Raw genomic sequence first — 26,274 nt, forward strand, 5'->3', positions numbered from 1 at the left:
TCAAAAATAGTACAAAGAATTTTTGTGTAACCTTCAACCCAGATTCCCCAAATGTTGACATTTTACCATACCTGCTTTATCGTTCATTGTTGCTCTCTCTCACTTTCCATGTGTGTATATATGTGTATTTTTTTCTGGAATATTTGAAAGTAAGTTGCAGACATTATGGCCTTTTACATCTAAATATATCAGCGTGTCTTTCCGAAAAACAGACATTCTCTTAGATAACCACAGCACAATTATCCAATGCAGCATCTTGACATTGATACAGTACTGTTCTCTAATCTGTGGACCTTTTTAAAATTCCGCCAGTTGTCCCACAGATGTCTTCCCTGTAACATTTAGGGGTAATGTCTCGTGAGTCTCCTCTCACATGGAGTAGTTCCTCACTCTTTCTTTGTCTCTCATGACTTTGACACTTTTGAAGAGACGTAGCCAAGTATTTTTTGGAATGTCCTTCAATTTTTGCTTTTCTGATGTTTTCTTAATATGAGATTTAGGTTGTGTGTTTTTGGAAGGGCTACTGCAAAAGAGATACCGTGCCCTTCTCAGTGCAAAGCATCAAGAGGTACATGATATCAATTTGTCCCATTACTGATGCTGTTAACTTTGATCACTTAGTGAGGTAGTTTCTGCCAGATTTCTCCTTTGTAAAGTTAATATTTTTTCCTTTGCAATTAATAAGTACCTTATGAAGAGACGATTTGAGACTGTGTAAAATATCATACTTTTATCCACTAATTTTAGCATCCAGTGATGATTCTTGCCTGAATCAGCTATTACTGTGGGGATTATTAGATGGTGATTTTCTAATTCTGTCACTCCTACTTGTTGGTTGAAATGGTACTGTAAGGAAGAGCTTTCTGCTCTCTATTTATTTATTCACTCATTTATTATATCAGTTTAGGCTAATGGATTCTTATTTTATTCTATAGGTTATAATCCATTCCTATCATTTATTTTGTTGCTCAAATTATGGATATGTATTTTTTCTATGTTATAGATACATAATTTTGTTAAGTTGCAAATTTGGATGTTTTTTCTTCTGAAGCTGTATGTTGATACACTTCTTATGATGTTATATACCCTCACAGGTGTGAGCTCACTCATTAATCTCTTGAGTTCAGCCCAAGATGAAGACCAGCCAAAACTGAACATTTTGTTGTGTGAAGCTGTTGTTGCTGTTTACTTAAGTTTATTGATACACGCTCTTGCCACAAATTCCTCCAATGAATTGTTTCGGCTTGCAGCCCACCCATTAAATAATCGCATGTGGGCTGCTGTTTTTGGGGGAGGTGTGAAACTTGTTGTGAAACCTCAAAGGCAATCAGAAAATATTTCAGGTAAGAAAATGTGATACCGATAATGTCTGCAAAGGTGAATAATTCCAATGTTAAAACATTTTTTAATGTTTTAAGAATCTTTATTTTGAAAATCAGTGATGTTTAAAGTATAATCACTCCTGTTAGGATAGGCTGCTAAATGATAGAAGCCAGACACAAAAGATCGCATATTGTATGATTCCTTTTCCATGAAGTATCCAGAATAGGTAAACCCATAGAGACAGAAAGCAGATTGGCGGTTGCCATGGGCTGAAGGGAAGGAGGAATGGGCAGCGACTGCTTACTGGGTCTGGGGTTTTCATTTGGGGTGATGAGAATGCTTTGGGACTAGATAGAGATGGTGGCTGCACAAGAGTGTGAATGTCCTAAATGCCATGGAATCATATACTTTAAAAATCTTAATTTTATGTAAATTTCACTTCAATAAAAAAAAAGACTAGAATGGTAGTCATGGACAGAGTGAAAAGTGGTCATGTTCTGGATATCGTTTGAGGTTATTGCTGATGGATTTGTTGGTGAATTGTGAGTGGGGGATGGGAGAAAGAAGAGTTGAGATAGAATTGCCATTTTCTATGATGGGGAGTTTTAGGAAGGGAGCGGTTGCCTTCTACTTTCTGGCCCTCCCCTATCCAATTAGTTCCTGAATCCTTTTGATATTTCTTCTATGTGTTCCTCATATCTAACCCTTCCTCTCAGTCTTACCCAACAAACTAGTTCAGGCCCCTCTTAGTCATCTTCTTCCATCTTCCTCTCTAACTGATCGAGCAAACCGTACCTCATCATGTGACTAGTTCCAGAAGTGTTAGAATCGCGTTAGGATAAGCTCGCAGCTGCATATCCACAGGCTGGTCCTGGCCTGACTCTAGACTGTCCTTGTTATTCCCACCCTGACGCCTGTCCAGCAAAAGTAGTCTACTCCTCATTTCCCCAAACCTCTGGTCATTTGTTTCTGTTGTCCCGTCCTCTTTTCACATTGAGCTTCTGCCCTTCTTTCTTAAGGCGTGCTTTACATCCTTCATATTCACTGACTCTTTCTTGACCAACAGAGCCAAAAATAATCATTCAAGCACTCTCTTTATGTACTGAATATACCATTGATTTAATACATTGTATAAAAATTATTTTAATCCTTATTCTGTATAGCACATAGGCCGCCTCCTGGCAAGATATGCTTTTATGCTCTATCCTCATCTGCATCTCTGCCATGATTGCTAGAAAACCAGTGTAGTGACCAGAAAAGTTTAGAAACGCAGATGTAAGTAATTTAGTTTAGACTAAAGCATGGCGAGAGGAGGAGGAAAAGAAAGGTTAAGTCTTTGAATTAAAAATGGAAAATAAGTACTGGGGTTTTTGCTTCTATCTTTGTTCAGCACCTCCCGTTCCTTCTGAAGACATAGATAAACACCGTAGGAGATTTAACATGCGAATGCTGGTCCCTGGAAGACCCGTAAAAGATGCTACCCCACCACCAGTGCCTGCAGAAAGACCATCCTACAAAGAAAAATTTATTCCTCCTGAACTCAGTATGTGGGATTATTTTGTTGCAAAGGTAAGGGGCGCGAGAAACGCAAGCTTTATGTGTGTCTGTTTTATTAACTCTTGTGTGAGCACCACAGAGGAATGACGGGGCAGCTTCTAGGCTGAATCACCATAGTTCAGACATTTAATCTCTCAAGTCCAGAAACTGAATAGTCATTCAGGGATGATCAGGTACTTGATGTGGATGAGACAAAATTGTATGGGATTTGAGTATAAACCAGAAGTCAGTGTGTTAACATGTAATCAGCATCATCCTCTTCTAGTGACTGGAATTTACCAGTATCTGCCATCTAGGTTCCCCTCATCTGATTATCAGTAGTTCCCTTGGTCAGCTTGGAATTAGAGCAGAAGGAGATGGATGGATATTTGGGGGTTTCATCAGGCTGTGGTGCGACCCCATGAAATGTCTCTGTTTCTCCAAAGCAGAGAAAACTTCTCTGGGACTCAGGATACTTGTGGAGACTAGATCCATTATAGTCCCTTTTCGTACCGTGTTGAGTGCGTGCTGGTACTTGCTTTTCTGCATTTGGCTTTTTCAAGCTCATCACCTTCCTTTCTTAATGTTTTCTTCTTTACGTGTGTTAACACCGTTGTCACCACGCTGTGTGTGTGCATAAGGAAATACACCTTCATCTCCAGTCACATCTCCTCCCATTTTAAGATTTTTATGAGGTCTCATCTTAGAGTTCTTGAGGTGCTGATCTCACTCTGGGTTTGGTAGGCTGAGCTCATCTTTAAAAAGTCTTTCAAAGTGAGTTTTGAAGCTTTGCTTTTGTTATCTAAAGAGTTTGGTTATGCTACTGGTTCTCACAGCATGTCCCCAGAACCATCAGCATCACCTGGGAACTTGTGAGAAATGCGTATTTGAGGGTCCCTCTGATTCAGGAACTCTGGGAGTGGGAACCAACCATGTTCGTTTGAACACACCCTCCGGGTGATTCTGATCTATGCCGAAGTTTGAGGGCCTCTGGCTTAGGCAAATGGTGAGTGCAGATTTCCAGGTTTACTCTCTGTCAGGATTCCACTGTGTACTTCCAGGATCATTCAGGCTTGTCCCCTGAGGCTGCTGGTTGGATTGCATTTACAGTCACGTGTTGCTTAATGACAGGGATATGTTCTGAGAAATGCGTTGTTAGGCAATTTAGTCCTTGTGCAAACATCACAGGGAGTACTTGCAGAAGCTTAGATGTTACAGCCTGCTACACACCTAGACCACATGGTACTACCCTTATGGGACCACCATCGTTTATGTGGTCCATTGTTGACCGAAAGGTCATTATGAGGTGCATGACTGTAATTGTATTTAGCTTATAAACCAGGGAGTTAATAAAATAAAAATATATGGACAGTTCCCCCCTACCTTTCTAATTTGAAAATTTTCTCTGAAAATTTCTTTGAAAATTATGAAAGCCCATTACATCATTAATGTGCATGATAGCAACAGTAAGATTCGTAAATGATAATGTGCCAACTTAATTTTCTTTTTTAAAAAATGTTTCTCCCTGATTAAAGTTTTCAAAGTTTGAGAAATGCAAAAAAATATAAAGAAGGAAGAAAAATATTCATCTACCCAAACACTTTGGCAAATTTGCATCCACTCTTATCCTCATACTTTAAAAATTTTATAGTTGGATTGGTGTATGTAGTTTAAATTTGATTTTTTTCAATTGACATTACAAGATAATTTCTCACAACATTAAAAACATACCATAACTGTCATTAAATAAAGCACACCTTTATTATGGAAAACTTCAAACATACAAATATTACAAAAGTAGAGATAATAGTGTATGAGTCCTTATCCATCATCATCCAGTTTCAAAAATTATCAATTCACAGACAGTCCTGTTTCATTATACTTCTTCCCACTCCCTAGATTGTTTGGAAGCAAATCTAGACATCATGAAATTTCATTCAAATATTTCAGTATTTTTTTTTTTTGAGGAAGATTAGCCCTGAGCCAACTACTGCCAATCCTCCTCTTTTTGCTCAGGAAGACTGGCCCTGAGCTAACATCCATGTCCATCTTCCTCTACTTTGTACGTGGGACACCTACCACAGCATGGCTTTTGCCAAGCGGTGCCATGTCCGCACCTGGGATCTGAACTGGCGAACCCCAGGCCACCAAGAAGCAGAACATGTGAACTTAACCGCTACGCCACCAGGCTGGCTCCTCAGTATTTTTAAAATGAAGGATTTTGAACAGAACCGCACTAGTACTATCTCATGTGCGCGCGCACACACACACACAAAATTCCTTAATATCATCAAGTATCCTGAAAGTGTTCACATTTTCCCAATTGTATCTTAAATGTTTTTGAACAATTAGTTTGTTAAATCAGAAGCCAAAAATAATATTTGTACATTGCAATTGGTTGATATATCTTAAGTCTCTTTTAATCTATATGTTCTACCTGTCTCTTCCTTTTTTAAATTTACCCTTCTTTTTGCCCCCAAAAGAATTTGTCCTATAGAATCTCTCAGCGGATTTTGCTGATGGCATCCCGCTATTTTGTTCTTCTGATTCCTGTATTTCCTGTAAAGTGAAACTTAAAACTAGAGGCTGTGTCAGGTTCCATTCTGATTGCTCAGGGGAGGGGAGGGCGGGATTACTTCCAAGTGCAATTGTGGATCTCCATCAGGGAGCACTCTTTTTGTGATGTTAGTTGATGATCTTTGCCTAAATCCATTATTTCAGTGGGAGTTTTAAAATATGATCATAATGTCCTCTCATTCATTCTTCATTCCTTTGCTGGAATACTTCCCTTCATCAGCTTATTTGGTTACCCTGAAATATATTTTGAATGAGAAAGACGGGATAAATGCTTTGTTCTTTGCTTTTATGTACCAGTTTTCAAAGTGATGAGTTGATTCTCTACCATCCTTCAGAGAAGGCCAGTGAGTTTTCGTTTGTTATTAGTTTTGTCATGATCTTCTGGATTTAAGCGTATTTTATGTGTTTTAATCCATTGCAGTTATTATTCTACACATGGTCAGCTTATCCCATCTTTGCCAGTGAGAGCCTCTTCCACTTGGCTCCTGAATCTTTTTGAGAAGTATTTCAGTAGACTTTGGGTTTCCTTCCTTTCTAGTTTAAGTTACTCTGGGCTAATCTTGTACGTTTCCTGCCCCAGACTGGGAACAACCATTTCTCTAAAGAACCTGGTTCCTTTTTGTGGGAAATGATATTTAGAAACCGCAATCAAGTGTAGGGGTGCTCATTGTTACTGGGTTTATCATTGTTCTAGGTAAGTATCATTTTTAATGACCAAATAACTATTCAGTTTGATGAATATACTGCAGTTTACATAATTATTTGTCTATCCAATATTCGCTGTATTTAATTTTTCATTTTTATAAATAGTGCTGAGATTAATATCTTTTTAGATAACTTTGTTCATGCCCTGATTATTTCATTAAGAAGTACTAAGTCAAAGGGTATGAACCTAAATAAGGTTTTTGGTACATAACTACAGATTACTTTCCAGATTACTGATTTATACTTTCTTGAGAATGGTGAGAGAGTGCATCTGACTTTGCCCTTATTAAGATTAAGTAGTCCTTTTTCATTTTTGTTAATGTGATTAAATAATTTTTATTTCCTATTAGTGACATCAAAAGTTTTAATGCACTTATTGCCATTGGATTTTTTACTTTGAGGAATTGACTGTTCATATTCTTAACTAAATTATCTGTTGAGATAGTAGTGTTTTTCCTTACTTTTTATGGACTCTCTTTATTAAGGATATCATCAACATGTCTTACTTGTGATACTTTTTCCAGTTTGCTATTTGCCTTTTAATTTTGCTTATGACTTTTTGACATACAGAAGTTTTAAAAAGTTTATTTAGTCATATCTATTCATACTTTTCTTTATCACTTGTTACATTGTTTTTGAGCAGAGAAAGTTCTTTCCACTAATAAGTGTTTACTTTTATTATTTTATTCTCTTCCTTCTCTGTTTATTGCTCCTCCTTCTTAACTTTTAACTCTCTCGTTTATCTAGGATAAAGTGAGCATCGGACTTTATTGCCCTCTTTACCTTCTATCCCCACACATGGCTAACTAGTCCTTCTTTTCCTCCCACTGACTTATGATGTTATCTTTCTCCTAGATTAATTCCTTATGTTTATACTATTTTTGGACTATATTTTTGCATGGATCGGTTGTTAGACTGTACTTCTTTTAATTACTTACTTTAATATCCACTAAGAAATGGTACCTTTCACTTTAAAAATATTTCTTGGCTAGTCTATTTTTTCTTCCCTATGAACTTTAGAATCATTATCAAGTGTCAGAAAAGGAAAAGAAATACCCATAGGGATTTTTATTGAGGTTACTTAAAACCTATAAATTAACTTGTAAAGAACTATAGTTTTTACGTTTCAGTCTCCTCATATAGCTTTTAGAAGGATTTGTAATTTTCTTCACTTAGAGAGCTCTCTCATAGTTTTCTCAAAGTCTTTTCCTTTGGTATTTTTTGTTTTTCAATGTTTCTTTTTTCTTTAGGCTTTTCTAACTAGTTATGTTGATATATGAGTGTAGGGGAGGAAGACATTTCCTCTTCCCAAATGTGGGTTCGTCTGGCTGGAGAACGAATTAAATTCACATGAGAAAGAACAGCAAGAGAAAATTAAACAAAACTTTATGAGAAACCATGGCCTGGGGCCTTTCTTCCCGAAGGAAGAAAGGGCACCGAAGAAGTGGGGTGCACAGAGTGGTTATATACCCCCAAACAGGGTGTTTCACATGTGATTGAAATGTCCCTTTTACAATAGTCACGAGGCTGCTCTGTCAGCACAGCGCTTGATGGAAACGGCAGATAGGTCTGCTGTCTCAGTGAACGCTGCGGGGTGGCAGGTGAGTTGCCTCGGCCTGGGGGGTCACAGATGAGCGCTGCAGTCGGTTCCCAGCCTAAGGAAAGATGCTTAATCCTTAAAGAAATGCCAGCGTTGGGAGGGGGAGGGAAGTCAGTTACGGGAGGTTACCAGAGAAGTACAATAAAATGCAGATTTTAAGTCCTTGCCTTTGGTATTGATTAAGAGTTTCTAGAGAGAAAGTCATCTCCTTTCTTCTTCCTGGTACAGCGAGGGAGGCACCTTTTACAGATAGAGATTTACCTTACAAATGTAAATGTGTCCTAACAAAGGGCAAGTTCCATTCCTCAGAGCCTCCTTCCCTGTCCCAGTTTATCAAAAGCAATCAGCCTCAAATAATCCTGATGCCAAAGAGGCATATCTTGGGGGGGCCAATTTCAGGTCCCTACAATGAGAAAGAGGCTATTGATTTTTAAAAGCGTTATGTTGTGTCTAGCTACTCAGTTATTTTACTGAATCTGAGAGTTTACCTCGTTTTCTTGACTTTTCTAGGTCTAGTATCATTTGTGAAAGCAAATTTTTATTTAGATTGACAACATTTAAAATGTTCAGTGTTAATAAGATAGGACAAAAATAACCCAATCACATATTAAAAAAAAAACTTTACCTTTTCTTGCAGCCATTTCTCCCTTTGTCTGATAGTGGTGTTATATATGATTCTGATGAAAGCATTCATAGTGATGAAGAAGAAGATGATGCTTTTTTTTCAGATACACAAATACAGGAGCACCAAGATCCAAATTCCTATAGGTAAATAAAGCTTTTCTCTTTTTATTTTTGCCTTTTATTTTTGTAGGAAATCGTGATGTTACTAATTTTAAGTAACATTATTATCATGAATTTATACAAGAACTGACTTATATTTTCAAGTTAGAAGTTCTGTCCCTTCAAGGTAAATTTCTAGACAGTAGAGTATTTCTTTCACATCAGTTTCAAAGAATAGCTTACATGCAGAATGTGAACACAGAAATTTTTGTGAGAAAAAATATGTCATTTATTGATGTGGCTGTTAGAATTTAATATATAATTTATTGATGTGCCGTTAGATTCCATGTGACTGTCTGGTAAATCTCTTTCCATTAGGTAATTTTCAGATATTGCAGATGTGAGGTTTTGTTGTATTTCTTTTCAGAGACTACAAAGGTACCTTTTTAAAGTGTGTATAGTAAGTTGTTGGAAAAACCAGCTTTTTTTTAGGTTGGAGATAAGGCTAAACCATCGTCAGAGATCATTGCTGTGTTTCTCTCGTGCTTTTGTTTTTCAATTAGGATTTTTTTTGTCTCCCTTGAACAGCTGGGCTCTTCTGCATCTGACAATGGTGAAGCTAGTGCTTCACAATGTCAAAAATTTCTTTCCCATTGCTGGATTGGAATTCTCTGGTAAGTTTGGAATTTGGAAATTAATGTTATTAAATGCAATAAATTACCGTAGTGCTTCTCTTCATAAATATCTCTATAAAAAAGCATTTCGTATTTTAAAAAATAATACATAGGAGATTTTATGAGGTCTTGTTTATTTTAGGCTTCACTTTATAGTTCTAATTCGTAGCAAGAATTACTATCTACCTAGAAGGTTGAAAAGCAGGAAACCAGACTGGAGAAACGAGACATTTTCTCAGCAGGTTTTAGAGAGCTGGCCTTCTGTTTTGTTCAAAGCATTAAGAATCCAAATGGTTTTAGATTAACATTTTAAGATTTATTTGTATTTTGAGAGGTTTTAATTCTAAGAATTCAGATTTTGTAAATATGTGGATGGTACCAACATTTTTTATCAAAATAAAATAACGTATTCTCTCGCCTTGTAGAGTTGCCTGTAACATCACCATTAGGTATTGCTGTGATTAAAAACTTAGAGAACTGGGAACAGATCTTGCAAGAGAAAATGGATCAGTTTGAAGGTCCACCCCCTAACTATATCAACACGTATCCAACTGACCTTTCAGTAGGAGCTGGACCAGCTATTCTTCGAAATAAAGCAATGCTGGAACCTGAAAATACTCCATTCAAGTAAGAACGCTCTTATAAAAGCTGATGAGAGTGTAGGGTGGTTTAACCTTTCTGGAAGATAGTTTGGGAAAATATGCCAATAGCCTTCACAACATTGATAATTTTGAACCTGCAGTTCTGTTTCTAGCAGCGTATGTTAAGAAAAACATGAGAAATCTGGATAGGAAATTGTTTTTTCCAGTATTACCTGTAATTCAATAGACGTGTTACTTTTATAATCAGGAAAAAACCTTCATTGTTGTTATTTTAAGAACTCTTACAGAAATATTCTGGGATAATCTACATTTGCAGACAAGGTGCTATTGACCTATCGCAGTAATTTAACAGTAAACACATTAAGGTTCTTCACTGATGCTTTGATCTACCTACCCGTCTTGGCCCCTTTTGATAAGCAGCATGCTGTTTTTGAGGCACCTGTCCATGGTTAAGAGGATTGCTCATGAGCTTGAAAGAGCAAGACTTTTAGGCTTGGTAGGCTGTTGAAAATGAAATGTGTGACTTTATAATCATTGGTGCTATGCTGAAGCCAACAGAACCAACTTATAGCATAATTTAAAAAGAGATTCATTTGACTCTCAGCTCAACCTGTTCATTCAGAGAACCTGTAATTGGAGAAGTCGTTGCTACATGAAGGCATGATTTTTAGAAGAGCTGAAAATTAAAAGTGAAATAAATTATAAAATTTTGTTGTGCTTAATGCTGTATCTTCTTTGCAATAGATAATGGAGTTTTGTTTTTTTTTAAAGTATCTGCAAATGTGAAACACATTGTCTATAGACTAAAATAGTGTAATATGTTAATTTTTTAATAGATCCCGGGATTCTTCTGCACTTCCAGTCAAACGACTTTGGCATTTCCTTGTTAAACAAGAAGTTCTTCAGGAGACATTTATTAGATATATTTTCACTAAGAAAAGAAAGCAGAGTGAGGTATTTTGAAAAAAAACATTTTCTGTTGTAATTTTTGTTTAATTTTCTCTAACATTTCTAATGAAGTCAATGCTTGATTTCTTTTGAAATTTACTTTTTGGTTAGAACTTATTTATTATCTTTCATACATCATGGGCAATACTTTACCAAACTACAGTGAGTTTGTTTTTAAGATAAAAACTTAGACTTTTCATTTCATAACAATGAAACAACATAGGTCCCTTGACAAATCATGTATAATCAAGTGAAAGTTGGTACTTCCTTTAGAATAGTTGCTGTTGGGCTGTCACATGTAATAAACATTGTATTGGGTGGTTTGGGGAAATTAATATATAAATGAGTGTACTCCGTATTATGAGTCTCTGAATATTATTTACTGGAAAATACAAATAGCCCTTTAAAAGCATTTTATTTATTTAGCATTTAGAAATGAACAGGATAATCTTAGAAGCAACAAATTCAGAATAATTTTGTGAGAGAAAATAAACTACAGAAATATGAAATACAACAAACATGAAGGAGGATTGCTCTTACAGACTGAGGCACAGATTCTGTCCTGCCTGGTGATTTTTAGGCTAATTATAAATTCGTAATGTAATGCCATACAGCGTTCAAGAGGAATCAGGAATTTTGGAGACTGGCACTTTAGAACTTAAAATGATCTCTTCCCTTTAAAATGAGGGGTACACAGGCCTTTTGTGTGAGCATTTCAGTCCATTTGGCTGTTTAATGTGGTCATGTGTGGGTTGGAGAGAGTTCAGGGTAGGGTGTCAGATGTGACGAAAGACGTGGCAGACAAAATCTGAGAGAAAAAAGGAATTATTTTTCGCTTAGAAAAGTGAAAACTGAGAGGGACAGTCTATGTGGCTCGGTTTCCCAAGGTGAAATGCAGCGCTGCTGCTCAGCAGAACCGAGGGCTCACAGCCTCCCTGACTCGTTCTTTCCACTAGTCACGTACTCACTTGGATGGCAGGTGTGGGCAGCCCTTGTGACCAGGCGTTCACTTTCTCTATGGATTTGAAAATTATGTACTTAAATGAGGAGGTAGGGGAATGAGCTACGGAGATTCTTTTGGGTCTTCTAAGCTTGCTTTTTTCATAACAAAGACCTTGATGGTATTGAAATTCTGTTGAGGTGGAATTCGTTAGGGAAATCACAGAGCCAAATTCTTTTCCTCTTTCATTTAAGCTACTGTTCACATCATTTCCTATAGTGATGCTGAGTGCAAGTTCCATAAAATAAGATACAGAATTCTCTAGATTTAAAATGAGTTCCTCGCTCAACTAGGGTTCTGTTATTCCCAGACAGCCAGTTCATTAAAGGATCAGTTTTCTGAGTGTTTAGTTCTTCAAATTATTAAACGTAATGATTTGTTGCAAATATCCTTTAATTGTCGGGAGGCTTTGTAGCAGTGTGATTTGGTTGGATGGTCAGAGCCTCAGAGTGCTGTGTCCAGGCTGCTTGGACCCTCAGACTCTCGTCTTGCCCTTCAGGATCTCCTCTCTCCTCTTGGGTTTCCCTCTTCCTAAACCAGGCCTCTGCCGCCTGCTACCCCCGTCTCTGCTCTCTTGGGATCAGCAGCCCAAGCTATGTGTGCTCTTCTATTTTTCTACCACCAGAGGGGGTCTCCTTGAACAGGGAGGTGGGACAGAGATAAATGGAGCATTTCTTAAAGTATTGTGTGAGCACTGGTTGGCTCCAGGGAAGGGAAGTACATGGATGGGAGTTTGGATGGAAGGAAGAATTTATATCATGTACCCTTTGGTACCTTTTGAGTTTTAAATCATTGAATGAAATTGCTGTCTTGTTCAATGGTGTCCAAGGGACATTCTTAATAATGAAAATTTATATCTGTTCTGTACAATATAGTAGTCACCAGCCACCTGTGGTTATTGAGCACTTGAAATGTGGCTAGTGAGACTGAGGAATTGAATTTTAAATTTTAATGTAAATAGTCACATATGGTTAGTGGCTACTATACTGAATAGTACAGATCTGGAAAATTGTTTTCATTAAGGAGAAAAATTATGAAAAGAATGTCAAAGCTGTTAAGACAAAATAAAAACTGATCACGAAGCCCAGAAATATGTAGTACTTATTAAAACTATCCATCCAATAAGAGTGGTTTATCTTTTTAAAATTGTCAAACAGGATTTTGGTAATCAATAAATTTGGTAAATTCAGTGAATTGATTAATTAGTAAAATTGGCAGACTAATCCTAAAAATGCTAAAATGTTGGCTAATTTAAAAAAATACTTAAAAAAAGTAAATTCTCCTGAGAAATGCTGAAATTTTAGATATATTCATAAAATATATTTTTATTCATTGAATACATTAAAGTAAAATGTTCTGCAAAACAAGTTTTTGTGAAATTGACAGCCGTGGCAAACTTGGCTACTTGATGAAAGGCACGTGAGTTCTGGAGCAGTGTGGCGTTTGCTGAGTTGGCCCCGCGCAGGTGCATGCTCCTTCACTCTCAGCCGAGCAGCCTGGGGCAGTCGCTGACGGCAAGGGCAGAGAATCTGACCCTTTTGGCTGAAAGTGAAGCAGTCACTTCAAGAGGTCTTAGGAGGACTGTATTGCCCTGATCAAACCTTCAGAGGTTTCCACAGCCGAGCAGAAGTATTACTTCTGATTGTAGCCACCCCAAACAGCCCTGTCATCAGCCGGGAGCAAGTTATTTCTGTGGTTTCTTTTCCACACCTCATTTTATCAAACATGTATTTACTTATAAGGAGAAAAATCTGTGATTGTAGTAAATGGTTGATGTGAATTCTAATCCCTGGCTCTCTCTTCATGGATATATTCCTTATGAGTAAGAGTGAAATAATTGTCAGTACTTTGAATCTGTGTTTAGAAATATGTAGTTTTAATTTCTATTTGAAACCGCTGTAGGCTTGGAATCTCCGTAGTATAAAATGCAGTCTGCTCATACAAGTAGCTTCTTAGAGATTGGTCAGAACTTTAAGTTACGTAACTGGTATACAAGTAACTAATTTGTTCAAAATTTTTATTTTGAAATAGGTTTTATGTATGTAATAGTCATATCAGTTTTCATTTTGCCTATTTTGCTTTGTGTTGTGTTTATCTGATGATATCACATTTTACTTAGTTTAATAATTTCTTTCTTGATTTTGTGCTTTTAAAAAGAAAGCTTGCAAATTCATTTTTGCCCTCTTTAAGTTACGGAGTGACCATTTCAGTTTGCAAGTTCTCGTTCTCTTTATAATTTTGTGTCATGCATGTGTTTTGTGTTTGTGACGGTGTGGTGTTACTTAGTCTGTAGAAGAACGTGTGGAGCAGGTCAAACAAAACTGCGTAGCAGAAGATTGCCACATCAAGGTAGTATTCCCAGCTCTTGCGTTTAGCTCATCCCCTGAAGTTCAAGGAGCTAACCCCTCACCTCTAATACTAACCACGACCTGCCCACCTGGCTAACTAATCAGAGTACTCCTTGCTCCCACACGCCTCAGTGGCATAGGGTCGGAGACGCTCCACTGTGTCTGGCTTGCTCTTCTTGCTGTTGGTTCTTCTAAAGAGAAGAAAGCTTGCTTCCCGTTCCAGCCTCACTTCTGTCCCTTTTTCCAATCTGTTCTTAAACATAGTTTTTATCTTTGCTAGTTCTTGATTCTGCCTCTTCTTTCTTTCCCATCACCTTGGGCCCTAAGCCATTGCACCTTCCTCTCATCAGTCTCCATTCGTTTCTCACTGTTCTTCTTTCCAGTTTCTCCTTATTCCTACCTCATCACCCTTATTTAAAAATGTTTCATTTCTTATGTGTCTCCTTTGTCTTTCTGTGTCTTTGTCCTCCGCTCTGTGCCTCTTAATGATACACATTCTTACTGCGGTATCTTTGCGCACTTCTGAAAGAGTTAGAGACTCATTTCTGTTATAAATACTAATGAAAGCTATGTTACCTATCTTTTATGGCAGTTAATCAGTACCTTATAATCACAATGGAAATCTTTATCATTGGAGTGATTACAGGGCATCAGAGAATTTAAGCAAATTCCCAAGCTAATTTTCAGCACTAAAATTACTGGCGCCTTTTTTTCTTGCTGCTGTTGCTACATTCTTCTCTTATCCTTCTTTTATATTTTGTGGGATGTGCACATCTCTACATGGAACTATTCTGCAACAACTAAAACTGCGGGCAAATGTTTTGTAGGTAGAAGCTGATCTGGGCTATCCAGGTGGAAAGGCGAAAATCATCCATAAGGAATCGGATATGATCATGGCGTTTGCTGTTAATAAGGTGAAAACTTTAGTCATTATAAAGAATGTACTTCTTTTTGGTGAAAATGCTTAAGTTACTGACTCTGCCTTTGCTTTACAGGCAAACTGTAATGAAATTGTTTTGGCTTCAACACATGATGTGCAAGAACTTGATGTTACTTCTTTGTTGGCCTGTCAGTCATATATATGGATTGGAGAAGAATATGACAGGGAATCCAAAAGGTTTGTTTATCTTATGTAGTTGATCATAAATGTAGTTTTCTTCAAAAAGAGCCCGTTAAATGGGTGGGCACATGATTTGAATTATCTTGAAAAGTATATATGCCTCTCTCTCCCTTCATCTGGGTAGGAGACAAATGTGATTGGTTTAGCTGCCAATAAAAGGCTCTGCTTACATCAATGAACGAATTACTCAGACTTCCTCCATTAGACCCTGAACGATTCATAGTATTTGAGTCAGAATAATCTCTGACACCAAAGCCTAAGGCTAACAATGGCCACTTGACATTGAACCCCAAAGAAATGTCAGGTATTACACAATAGTCAGTAAATACTGATTTGGATAATCTGATCTGGATAATTGGAGCAAAAAAGCAGAATACACCAATATATTAATTAGACTGATTGATGAGTCACATTTACTGAGTAATTTTCAGTGTTTCTTCTCGATTATCACCTTGTAAGTTAGCTTTTTTACAGATAAAAGTGCAGAAAACTTTACTTTTCATAAGGCTATGGACACTGCATCAAGAGTGTTTGCAACACTTTCCTATTTTGGGGTATCTCCTCCATGTTTGCCCTCCCTCTTGCTCTTCTCCAGACTCTTGGAAATTTTATGTGCTTGGGAATGGTGCCATGCTAGCCTCTGTCTCTCCCTGTTCTGCTGAATTTTCTGTTTTGTTAGTATATAATATAACTAGGTTTCAATATCATACTTCTGAGTAGATATAACCATGTAACATGATACAGAAAATTGGCCCTGAGCTAACATCTATTGCCGATCTTCGTCTTTTTGCTTGAGGAAGATTGTCACTGAGCTAACTCTGTGCCAGCTTCCTCTATTTTATGTGGGTAGTTGCCACAGCATGGCTTGATGAGCAGTGCTGGGTCCGCTCCTGGGATCCAAACCTGTGAACCCCGGGCTGCCAAAGCAGAGGGCGCACACTTAACCACTATGCCACCAGGCCAGCCCCTAACATTTGTATGTGATGATAATTAGTACCTTAGTTTAAGAAATCTTTAAACTCAATGAATTTGTTACATGGGATGTCTGTACTTGAAGAGAACATATCATCTTTTTCTATACATGATAAAAAGAAAATCTGTTAAATACTTCAAAACAAATGTTTGTTCCAACTTGTGCAGCAATAAAATTACCCCTGAACAACATTAGACTAAATTTATATTTTGCCTAAGGGGAAAAGCTAACCAGTACTAAAATTGGCTATGATTAGAACTTGTACTTAAATTTTTCTCATGGGTATTTATTCATTTTTTTTAAAAAATAAAGACTATCCTGTGGGTTCCTAAGAAGCTCTGTAACTGGGAGTTGTGTTAAGAGAAAATGGAACTTTCCCAGTAACACACGAATGTTTTTCACAGTTCAGATGATGTTGATTACCGCGGTTCCACTACAACGCTTTACCAACCCGGTGCGACAGCCCATTCAGCAAGTCAGGTGCATCCACCTTCATCTCTGCCGTGGCTGGGCAGTGGACAGACCAGCACTGGAGCGAGTGTGGTACGTGCTTTTCTCTTAGGTATTGTTTCTGGATATGGACTCCCTCAAAAATAAGTTGAAATCACTTTGACACGGGAATGACCTTAAAGATCAGGGGCAGTGACCCGTTAGGATACTGTAATAATAGTAGCTGACAGACTGTGAGTTTCCTCGTGTCAGGTGCATGCTTTTTCTCACAACAACTCTAGGTGGTAGGTGCTCTTATTATCCCCCGTTATCATTTTATAGATGAGCAAACTGAGAGGCACAAAATGGTAAAGCGGAGTCAAAGGGGAGTTTGTGTCTACTGTAAGTGTTTGAAAAGTGCACCAGTAACATTGTTAGTCGCTGTGTTAGAGGGGCCCTGTTCTCAAGAATCTGGAGATGCCCTGATTGTCCTCAGGGAGGGGCACTTGGAGGAGAGCTCCCTTTGTCAGTCGATGAACTGCTCGTATCCTCACAGTCCACAGAGGCAGGGCTGTAAGGGACTCTGCTTCTGCAGCCGGTTCAGACAAGCGTCGTATGTTATGTTCAGAAAGTCCACAGCAGGGTTTATTTCAGTAATAATTCAATTGTAAGCGAATAAATATTATCAGAATTAGAATAGGCCTGGAGCATATCTTTCCTCATCTCTTCTGTGCTGCACAAAATAAGTTTGTTTTTTATTATCTTCTTTTAAAGCTTATGAAAAGGAATCTACACAACGTGAAGAGAATGACCTCACACCCAGTCCATCAATACTGTAAGTATTTTATTTATGATCCAAAGACTGTAAGTGGCCTCTGTCATTTTGAAGGTGATCATTGAATGGAAAATATTGGAACTCTTGCTTTAGCTTTTCATTTCTTATTTTCTGCTTTTCCTTTTGTGTCTCAGATCTTACAGGTGCTCAGGATGGCAGTGTACGGATGTTTGAATGGACGCGACCTCAACAAATTGTCTGCTTCCGCCAGGCCGGCAACGCAAGAGTTACCAGATTATATTTTAATTCACAAGGCAACAAGGTTAGTTCTTGGGGCTGACTGCTAAATTTGTCTGAAAATAATCGTGCACATTTATGAGTAACTGGTTAGTAAAACTGCATCTGAAAACAAATTCAATGACCCTGGATTTAGTGGAGCGGTCAGTTTGTTGGTGTCTGTTTATATACCCCCTTGTCTCCTGATAAAAGTATAAACCCACAGACACTAACTACTCTGTGAGGGTGAAGAACTCTCTTTCTGTTGAGTGTGTTGGTGGTGGCTGTGACCACAGTCAAGCACCTGAGAGCAACCTTCCAGTTTCTGACTAAATTCTGTTATAGAAGTTTGGAGGAGAACAGTGAAATAGGTGTGGAAAAGCATTGAAAAGGTGGCAGGATGTTTATAAGTACCTGGACTTTCTTGGGAGCTACAGAACAGAAACACAGCTGTAGGCAGAAGGGCAGCTCCATGGGGCTGGGGTGAGTCTCCTCTCCATAGGTGATTTTGCCTGTGAGGTGGATACTAAGAACCGCTGTTTAATATTTATGCCGTTTTCACAGTGTGGTGTTGCAGATGGAGAGGGTTTTCTGAGCATCTGGCAAGTAAACCAAACGGCGTCAAATCCTAAACCTTACATGGTAAGTCTCACTCAGCGCTCCCAGAGCACGCACAGAGGCCCCTCGGTTGGTGACGTAGCTGTTGCAGACAGCGAGTTTCGTTGGTGGCTCTCTTGGGAAAGGGACCGTTCTGTCCAGCAACCGCAGCCCAGCAGCACAGCCCCCGTCATTGCCCAATCTTCAGTTTGGAATGACCTAAAAAACAAAAACCTTGCCTTTCACAGCCTGAGTGGTGGCCGTTATATTTGGAAAATTTCAGGAGCTTTCCCTGTGTGTGGTCCTACATAGGATACATTGTTAGCACACTTTTATGCATTTTGAAAACTAACTTCTTTTTTCTTTTGAGGAAGATTAGCCCTGAGCTAACATCTGCTGCCAGTCCTCCTCTTTTTGCTGAGGAAGACTGGCCCTGAGCTAACATCTGTGCCCATCTTCCTCTACTTTAGATGTGGGACGCCTACCACAGCATGGCTTGCCAATCGGTGCCACGTCCGCACCTGGGATCCGAACCGGTGAACCCTGGGCTGCCGAAGCAGAACATGTGAACTTAACTGCTATGCCACTAGGCTGGCCCCCCTAACTTCTTAATGATAGAATATTGTGATTCATTTTAGATACTATATTAAGAATCAAACAGAGCCAGCCCGGGGGTGGAGCGGTTAGGTGTGCACATTCCATTTCGGCGGTCCAGGGTTCGTCAGTTCGGATCCCAGGTATGGACATGGCACTGCTCATCAGGCCATGCTGTGGCAGGCGTCCCACATATGAGGTGGAGGAGGATGGGCACGGACGTTAGCTCAGGGCCTGTCTTCCTTGGCAGGGAGAGGAGGATTGGTGGCAGACGTTAGCTCAGGGCTAATCTTCCTCAGGAAAAAAAAAAAAAAAAAGGACCAAATAGGTTCCACGTATTCCAATTTGCTCCAGAATTCTGCTTACTAGATTATAAGAGAACTAGTCCCAATGGGCCACTTCATTCATTAATCCAAACCATATGAAAACAGTTGGTGATGCAGACAAGCATATCTTTACTGGGGTGGGGGTGAGGGTGGAACTTGTATGTGGAACTTCTGGCTTCAGATATTTTGATTTTAATAGTTTTTTCTAGACTATGTACATGTTCTTAATTATGGTTTGAGACAAGATACTTCTTTTAAATTAGTCTTTACAGAACTAAAGTCTTTACAGAAATGGAAATGATCTTGACTCTATCCTTTTGCCTTCAGTCAGATCTATACTATGATAATTCCAAACAGAAAAATATCTGTTTTATTTTGAAATACCCCAGCGTCCTCCTTCTTGGTCCTCACCTTCCAACAATAAAGTCATGCCTGGCTCAGTACACGGTCTACCCCAGTGCTGGAATAGCCTTAGGAGCTGTTTTGGGCAGCTTACATCTGTGAGTTGTTTGCAGGACCACTTTGACCTTATTTTTATAACTGCTGAAGCTCTTTACCTAGGGGTGCAGGCAGGGAGCACAGGAGTGGAAAGGAAGGTGGATGTTTGTATTTAGGTTAAAAAGTTAATTTGATTTAAGTCCTTCACACTGCAGTCTAAGACTAGGTGGGCATGTAAGAATTTTCTTCCTTGGGTGGTTGTTTATTATGATTTATGTTATTGTTTAAAGTTCATTAAATGTATTTGAGGTCATTAGCACTAAAATTGTTTGGGCCCTTAATATAAGTAAATGGCTTATTTAAGTTCATATTCTTGGTATCCTTTTTCTTTGTTACATAATCTAAAAAACCATAACCTTTAATTCCACGTTTTTTTTTTCTTTTTTAAAGATTTTATTTTTTTTCCTTTTTCTCCCCAAAGCCCCCCGTACATAGTTGTATATTCTTCGTTGTGGGTCCTTCTAGTTGTGGCATGTGGGACGCTGCCTCAGCGTGGTCTGATGAGCAGTGCCATGTCCGCGCCCAGGATTCGAACCAACGAAACACTGGGCCGCCTGCAGCGGAGCGCGCGAACTTAACCACTCGGCCACGGGGCCAGCCCCTAATTCCACGTTTTTGCCAACTCTTTCCAATTTTAAAAAATTATTCGATATCAGTCACATAATATGCAAATGACAGCTAATCCTGTTAGCACTTATTCTTTATTCTAGACTGTTTTTAAAAACTGTGTGAGCTCCTGCATGTGGTATGTTATTAGCAGGCCTGTGTTTGCACTGTGCCAAATTTTACTGGATTTGTAGATAACACCGTGCACTTTGTTTCCTATAGAGCTGGCAGTGCCACAGTAAAGCCACCAGTGACTTTGCGTTTATTACCTCTTCAAGTCTAGTTGCCACCTCTGGACAGTCCAATGACAATAGGTAGGTTGACAGAGAAACAAAGTGAGAAATAAGCAAATTTTAGGCAAATAGATTTTCTTGCTAGAAAGTATGGATTTCTATTTAGTAGCGTTTTTCCACCCTAGGAATACAAAAACTTTCCTTGTTATATAATTCGTAGAGTAGTTTTCCTTACCAAAAAGAGAAAAACAAAAATTACTCCTAATGTAATCCATCAGTAAGTATGTGTAATTTTTATGTTAAAGCTATTCAGTCATTTTTTTTTATTGCTGTTAATACCGTCAGGTGCTTGGGAACTAATAAGCATTTGACACTCTGCAGCCATCATTCTCAACATTTTCTTTGACCTCACGCTGTTTTCATTGGCAACATGTGCCCATGAATAGCGCCTCTCATTTCCCTGCAGTCGGGTTACCCACAGAGGTATAGAAACATCCCTCTACTCAGGAAGTCGTGTCTCAGTTTCCCTGGAGTGGTACCTGGAGAGATGGTGCTGGGGGCTGAGAGGAGGCAGAGACAGGGGTACCACATGAGGCAGAACTGTGTAGTGTGAAAAAGATAAACTCTTAGAAATATACCCGCAGCCCCAGCCTGCCCTCATTCTAGTTAGGAATCACTGCTTTAGAAATGTAAGTGAACAAAAAAGAGAAGATTCAATAAGTAAAAATGTTTTACTTGAACACGCACTTTGCCCCTAGTGATGACTTAGAACAATTCTTTACGATGTATCTTTGTTATTGTTTCTTTGTAAGAAATGTATGCCTCTGGGACACATTGATATCCCCTGGAAACAGCCTCATTCATGGTAAGTTTGTTAAGGTCTGTGGTTTTAATACACTATGAAGGAATGCTTTCCTGCTTTTATTTTAACCAGTGAACCCAGTGAGTGTTTATTCACGGGTTGAAAATGGAGAAATATTGAAAATGAATGAAATTTGAAAAGTTAACTAGAATATCTGGCTACCTTGCTGAGGTCAATACGTATGGTCATAGAAATCCAGCTAGCCTAGGATAGTCTGTGTGCTATATTTTATTCAGAAAATATGGTATGAAGAGTGGTGATACTAACAAGGGTTTAAGGAATTAATTGCAAAGTATTCTTTGAGCTCAAAAGAAATGAAATATTTTAAAGAATTAAACCTAACCCTAAAATAAAAGTTAACCTTATGATAAGAACTAGAAAAATGAACGATAGCGCTTAAATAGTACTTCCTCTGTTTAAGACAGTGTTTTCTTAATTGGTTTCCTAAAGATCTCCTTTCCACATAATGCTGCTGAAAGAGGGCTCCGTGTGCCCAATAAATTTGGGTTAAACAAAGCTGGGTGGGTTTTTTAAATTTATTTTTTATTTTTATTTTTTTATTTTTACTTTTCTCCCCGAAGCCCCGCAGTACATAGGTGTGTATTTTTAGTTGTGGGTCCTTCTGGTTGTGGCATGTGGGATGCTGCCTCAGCATGGCCTGACAAGCAGTGCCATGTCTGTGCCCAGGATCCGAACTGGCAAAAACCTGGGCTGCTGAAGCAGAGCGTGTGAACTTAACCACTGGGCCACAGGGCCGGCCCCCTTTGGGTGGGTTTTTTTTACAGGAGGATTTCTTCCTCTTTTACCATGCTGATGTGCATTTTGAAAGGTATGGTTATTTCCCAGTTTTATTTGATTGCAAAATTTTTTCTGTAAATACCTATTAACGTCTCTTAAAGATTTGCCACATCATAGTTTAAGGCCTGAACCATATTAAAGCGCAGAGAAACCTAGGACAGATAACTCACCCCGTAGCTGGTCGTTTTCACACTAGTGTGGTTGAGCTTCAGTTACTTACTGAGAGCACTGTTGATGAGGCTGTGTGTGGCGCAGGAACTGGGACAGGGTGAATGCTTGTCGTGGGTGGGCGTTAATGAGGTGGCTGAGCGGGTCCCTGGGAAGCTGGTCTCCTCTGCACTTTGCTTCTGCGTACCTCTTATGAGGCAGCATAACTTAGCTTGTTTGAGCTTAAGCTTTAACTTTCCTCTGTATGAATATGTTTTCATGGTGAGATTATGGATGAGAATACTTTGTCAGTCACCAGTTGGCTTCATTAATAGTTTGATCATATGATTACAGAAATTAAAATTTTTAAAAAACGTGTAATTGCTATATTATTTAAATGTGCATTTAAGCATTATCAGGATTGCCAAGATAAGAAATAGTTTCGGAGAGGCCCTTGCTATTTCTCTTCTTCAGGTTTCACATGCCACGATCACGGAGCCACGGTTCTCCAGTACGCGCCAAAGCAGCAGCTGCTGATCTCCGGCGGGAGGAAAGGGTACGTCTGCCTTTTTGACATCAGGCAGAGACAGCTGCTCCACACGTTCCAGGCCCACGACTCGGCCGTCAAGGCTCTGGCGCTGGACCCCTGTGAGGAGTATTTTACTACAGGCTCAGCAGAAGGGAACATAAAGGTGAGTCAGGACAAGAGGCTACAGAGGGTGAAAACTTACCTTTATCTGCTGTCGAGACTGATTGGGGAAAATAAATAAATAAATAAACAACCCAAATTAAAAAACCAGCCGCACTCTATGAAATGAGCTCAGAAAGTGAAGTTCTGTGGAGATAGTGAATGCCTCTAGACACCTCCCTCCTCACTCCTGTGCAGTTCTTTCTAAACTGTTATGGTCTGGAAAACCAAATAATCAAGCTTACGAGACGCTCAGGGCGTTAAAAAGCTTGAAAGAACTGTGTTTTAAGTAAAGCGTGTGAGTTTAATTAACGCATGAGTTTCTAGGTGACATCAGTTTGGCTCCTCAGAAGTTCGTGCCCTCCCCAGCCCCGGGCCCAGTGCCCAGCTCTGTTTTGCATGGTTGAGGGGAGCTTTCCAGATCAGTGAGATGCTCCTGTTCTTCTCTTATATTGCCCAGGACCTAGCTCAGCGTTAGGAACATGTTTAATCGAATTAACTTAAATACTTAATGGAATTAGAGATGAGGTATATATGGTTAATATGAAACTATAAGAGGCCGTGAAGACAGAAATCTGAAAGAAGGGACAGTGAAGTGTGAGGACAGTAAAGGGATCATGAGAATGGTGTTATTTCCATTTAGATAAGCTGCTAGGAAAGGGCCAGTGGATAGAAAAGTCGGGCTTTAAGGAGATCCGTTGAGCCAAGGGAATAGAAGTAAAGGCCATGTTTTTGCTTATGCTCTCTTCCTCTCTTTTTTTAATGACTTACACTTTTTTTGTTTTTAAACTAGGTGTGGAGATTGACAGGCCATGGCCTAATTCATTCATTTAAAAGTGAACATGCTAAACAGTCCATATTCAGAAACCTCGGGGCTGGAGTCATGCAGATTGACATCATCCAGGGCAACCGGATCTTCTCCTGTGGGGCGGACGGCACGCTGAAAACGAGGGTTTTGCCCAATGCTTTTAACATCCCTAGTAGAATTCTTGACATTCTATAGACTTAAACATTGGGGCTTTATTTTTATAAACATTTCAATTAAAAAGCACACTGCAGTAATTATTAGGCATTTCTGCTTTCCAGGCAGTTGTTAACACACTGAGAACAATACAGAGAATCTCTGTGTAGAATTTGAATCCGATCCAAGCTGAGCGTTATGCTGAGTGTTGCCTCTCAGGTTGGTAGAATGACTGTGCATGTACCTCTTATCATGCTGACACACTACAAGCAACAACAACAAACCTAGTATCGTAGGAAGGGTAGCTCTTCTCTACAGCATTTAGCAAACCTGATTCAGAAAACATTTGAGGTTAGAAGTTAGCATATTAGTAAGTTGTAATAATGGGAAGGACCTTTACACCAAATTAAGGAAGAGGATGTTGCTGATTCAGGTTTTTCTTCCTATCTTCCCACTGATCGAAGCATGCCTGCAGTCTCCTTTGTTGAATGAAGGGTAGTCATAAGGTGTTCAGAAGCGCTAGGTTGCCAGAAACACTTCTCAGCTGTGGAACGTTGTGCAGTGACTCGTTCTCTGCCGTGAGAGGTCATCTCCATTCTTTCCTGCTGAATATTTTTCCTGTTAGTGTTTATACTGAGCTAGTACTGTAACTTGCAAATGAGTGCAAATTTAAATGCAATGTTTTCCGTACAATTTGCACATTCACATTTTTTGGACTGCTAGTTTTTCTATTTAAATATTTGCCTTCATGTTAGGAATGTAATACGTGAACATGACATATTTGTAGTTAACCGAAACATACCGGTTTAGTACTTTTTCTTTTCACGTATTCAAGGTTAAACACCCACAACATTTTAAGGCTATGTTGAAACTATACCAATAGAACATTTCATATCATAATTAAAATGAATGTTAGGCTTTTTGTGGCCAGTTAATAGTTGATGAAATTGGTGATATTATTTATTACCACAGCCTATTGTATAAACTATGCAGAGTTAAATATTATTTGCTTGTAAAAATATTAGCCAATGTCGTCATATTTTGATGTACTTCCTTGGTTATGATCAAAAGTATGTTCTTGAAATATTGAAACCAATGTCTGTGTGTTTAAATGTTTACCAGCAAATTGTCTCATCATGTTAATGAGAATGTTTAATGCCTGTGCAGTAAATAGTAAAATATAATGGCATAAAAGCACCTTTCTCTGAAGGCAATGTGATGTTTGGGCTGTGAAGTACATATGTAAAAGAAGAATAAATGTTGTTTGTTAGAGTTTTATCTTAGTTTGGTCTGGCCTTCTTTCGTATTATTTTTAACAGTTGAGATCATTTTAAATTTGATGAAATGTTAGAGAATTTTAAAGCTAATAGGCAGTTCCTTCATTCACAGATGTTCACTGAGTACCTTCTATATCAGAAGCCATTCTAGGAGATGGAATACCGTGGGGAGCCAGACAGAGGAGGCCCTCAGTGTTGGGGTTTAGTTGGGTAAGAAACAACCTCACTGTACCTTCTCATTTATGGGACTAAGTGCTGATTCTGGTTTGACGTTGGTGAAGGAGCTGAGCTGGGGGTCATGCTTCTGTGGCGAGGGGAAAAGAAGGAGGCAGGACGTCTGAATACACGGAACACAAAATGGCAATGATGGCAAACATATACACACAGTAACCTGTATATGGTGCATTCTTCCGTCCTTGTATGTACTGTACTAAATGAAATAGTACCAGCTGATTCAGTCAGAACCTGTAAGATAGAGAATTTTGAAACTGAAATTCAAAGACTTTATCTTTATGCTAGCTGCCGCCTTCCTTGAGCTGTTGCTTTATAGTAATCTGCCACGTGTCACACTAATTTGCATGTTTTAAAAAAGTAGAGTTTATTTTTTAGAACAGTTTTAGGTTTACAAAAAAATTGAGCTGATAGTACTACAGAGGAGTTTCCATTTACTCCCCTCCCCTTATTATTACCATCTGCATTAGTGTGAGACATTGGTTAGAATTAATGAACCAGTACTGATGCCTTGTTGACTGAAGTCCTTGGGCTATGTTAAACTTCACCCTTAGTGTTGTACAGTTCTGTGGGTTTCACCAAATGCTACTATGGTGTGTCCACCATCGCAGAATCACACAGAATGGTCTCATTGCCCCGGAAGTCCTGTGTTCACCTATTCATTCCTCTCCTTTTCTCTGCAACCCCCATCACCACTGATCTGTTTACTGTCTCCATAGTTTTGCCTTTTCCAGAATGTCATATAGTTAGAATCACATACTATGTTATATGTAATACTCAGGTTGGCATCTTTCACTTAGCAATATGCATTAAAGTTCCTTTGTATCTTTCTGTGGCTTGATAACGC

At 38.8% G+C, this 26,274-nt stretch overlaps 1 protein-coding gene across 4 annotated transcripts in view; it reads left to right on the forward strand.

The window, feature by feature from the left end:
• Positions 1-25,197, forward strand: part of DMXL2 (Dmx like 2) — a 140,264-nt gene extending 115,067 nt beyond the window's left edge. For 2 of the 4 annotated variants that reach the window (XM_023617458.2, XM_023617462.2), the window contains exons 28-44: positions 1,095-1,343; positions 2,714-2,892; positions 8,379-8,509; positions 9,053-9,138; positions 9,564-9,765; positions 10,577-10,694; positions 13,975-14,037; positions 14,864-14,950; positions 15,032-15,153; positions 16,534-16,672; positions 17,333-17,393; positions 17,528-17,655; positions 18,174-18,251; positions 20,453-20,544; positions 21,276-21,328; positions 22,745-22,962; positions 23,752-25,197. In XM_023617458.2, coding sequence (XP_023473226.2) covers positions 1,095-1,343; positions 2,714-2,892; positions 8,379-8,509; positions 9,053-9,138; positions 9,564-9,765; positions 10,577-10,694; positions 13,975-14,037; positions 14,864-14,950; positions 15,032-15,153; positions 16,534-16,672; positions 17,333-17,393; positions 17,528-17,655; positions 18,174-18,251; positions 20,453-20,544; positions 21,276-21,328; positions 22,745-22,962; positions 23,752-23,961 — 2,216 coding nt within the window. In that variant the 3' untranslated portion in view covers positions 23,962-25,197. The remainder of the gene's footprint in view (positions 1-1,094; positions 1,344-2,713; positions 2,893-8,378; positions 8,510-9,052; positions 9,139-9,563; positions 9,766-10,576; positions 10,695-13,974; positions 14,038-14,863; positions 14,951-15,031; positions 15,154-16,533; positions 16,673-17,332; positions 17,394-17,527; positions 17,656-18,173; positions 18,252-20,452; positions 20,545-21,275; positions 21,329-22,744; positions 22,963-23,751) is intronic. The other 2 variants (XM_023617465.2, XM_023617470.2) reach the window with 1 other exon arrangement.
• Positions 25,198-26,274: the final 1,077 nt, after the last annotated feature.

The sequence above is a fragment of the Equus caballus genome, chromosome 1, assembly GCF_041296265.1.
Source record: "Equus caballus isolate H_3958 breed thoroughbred chromosome 1, TB-T2T, whole genome shotgun sequence".
NCBI lineage: Eukaryota > Metazoa > Chordata > Mammalia > Perissodactyla > Equidae > Equus > Equus caballus.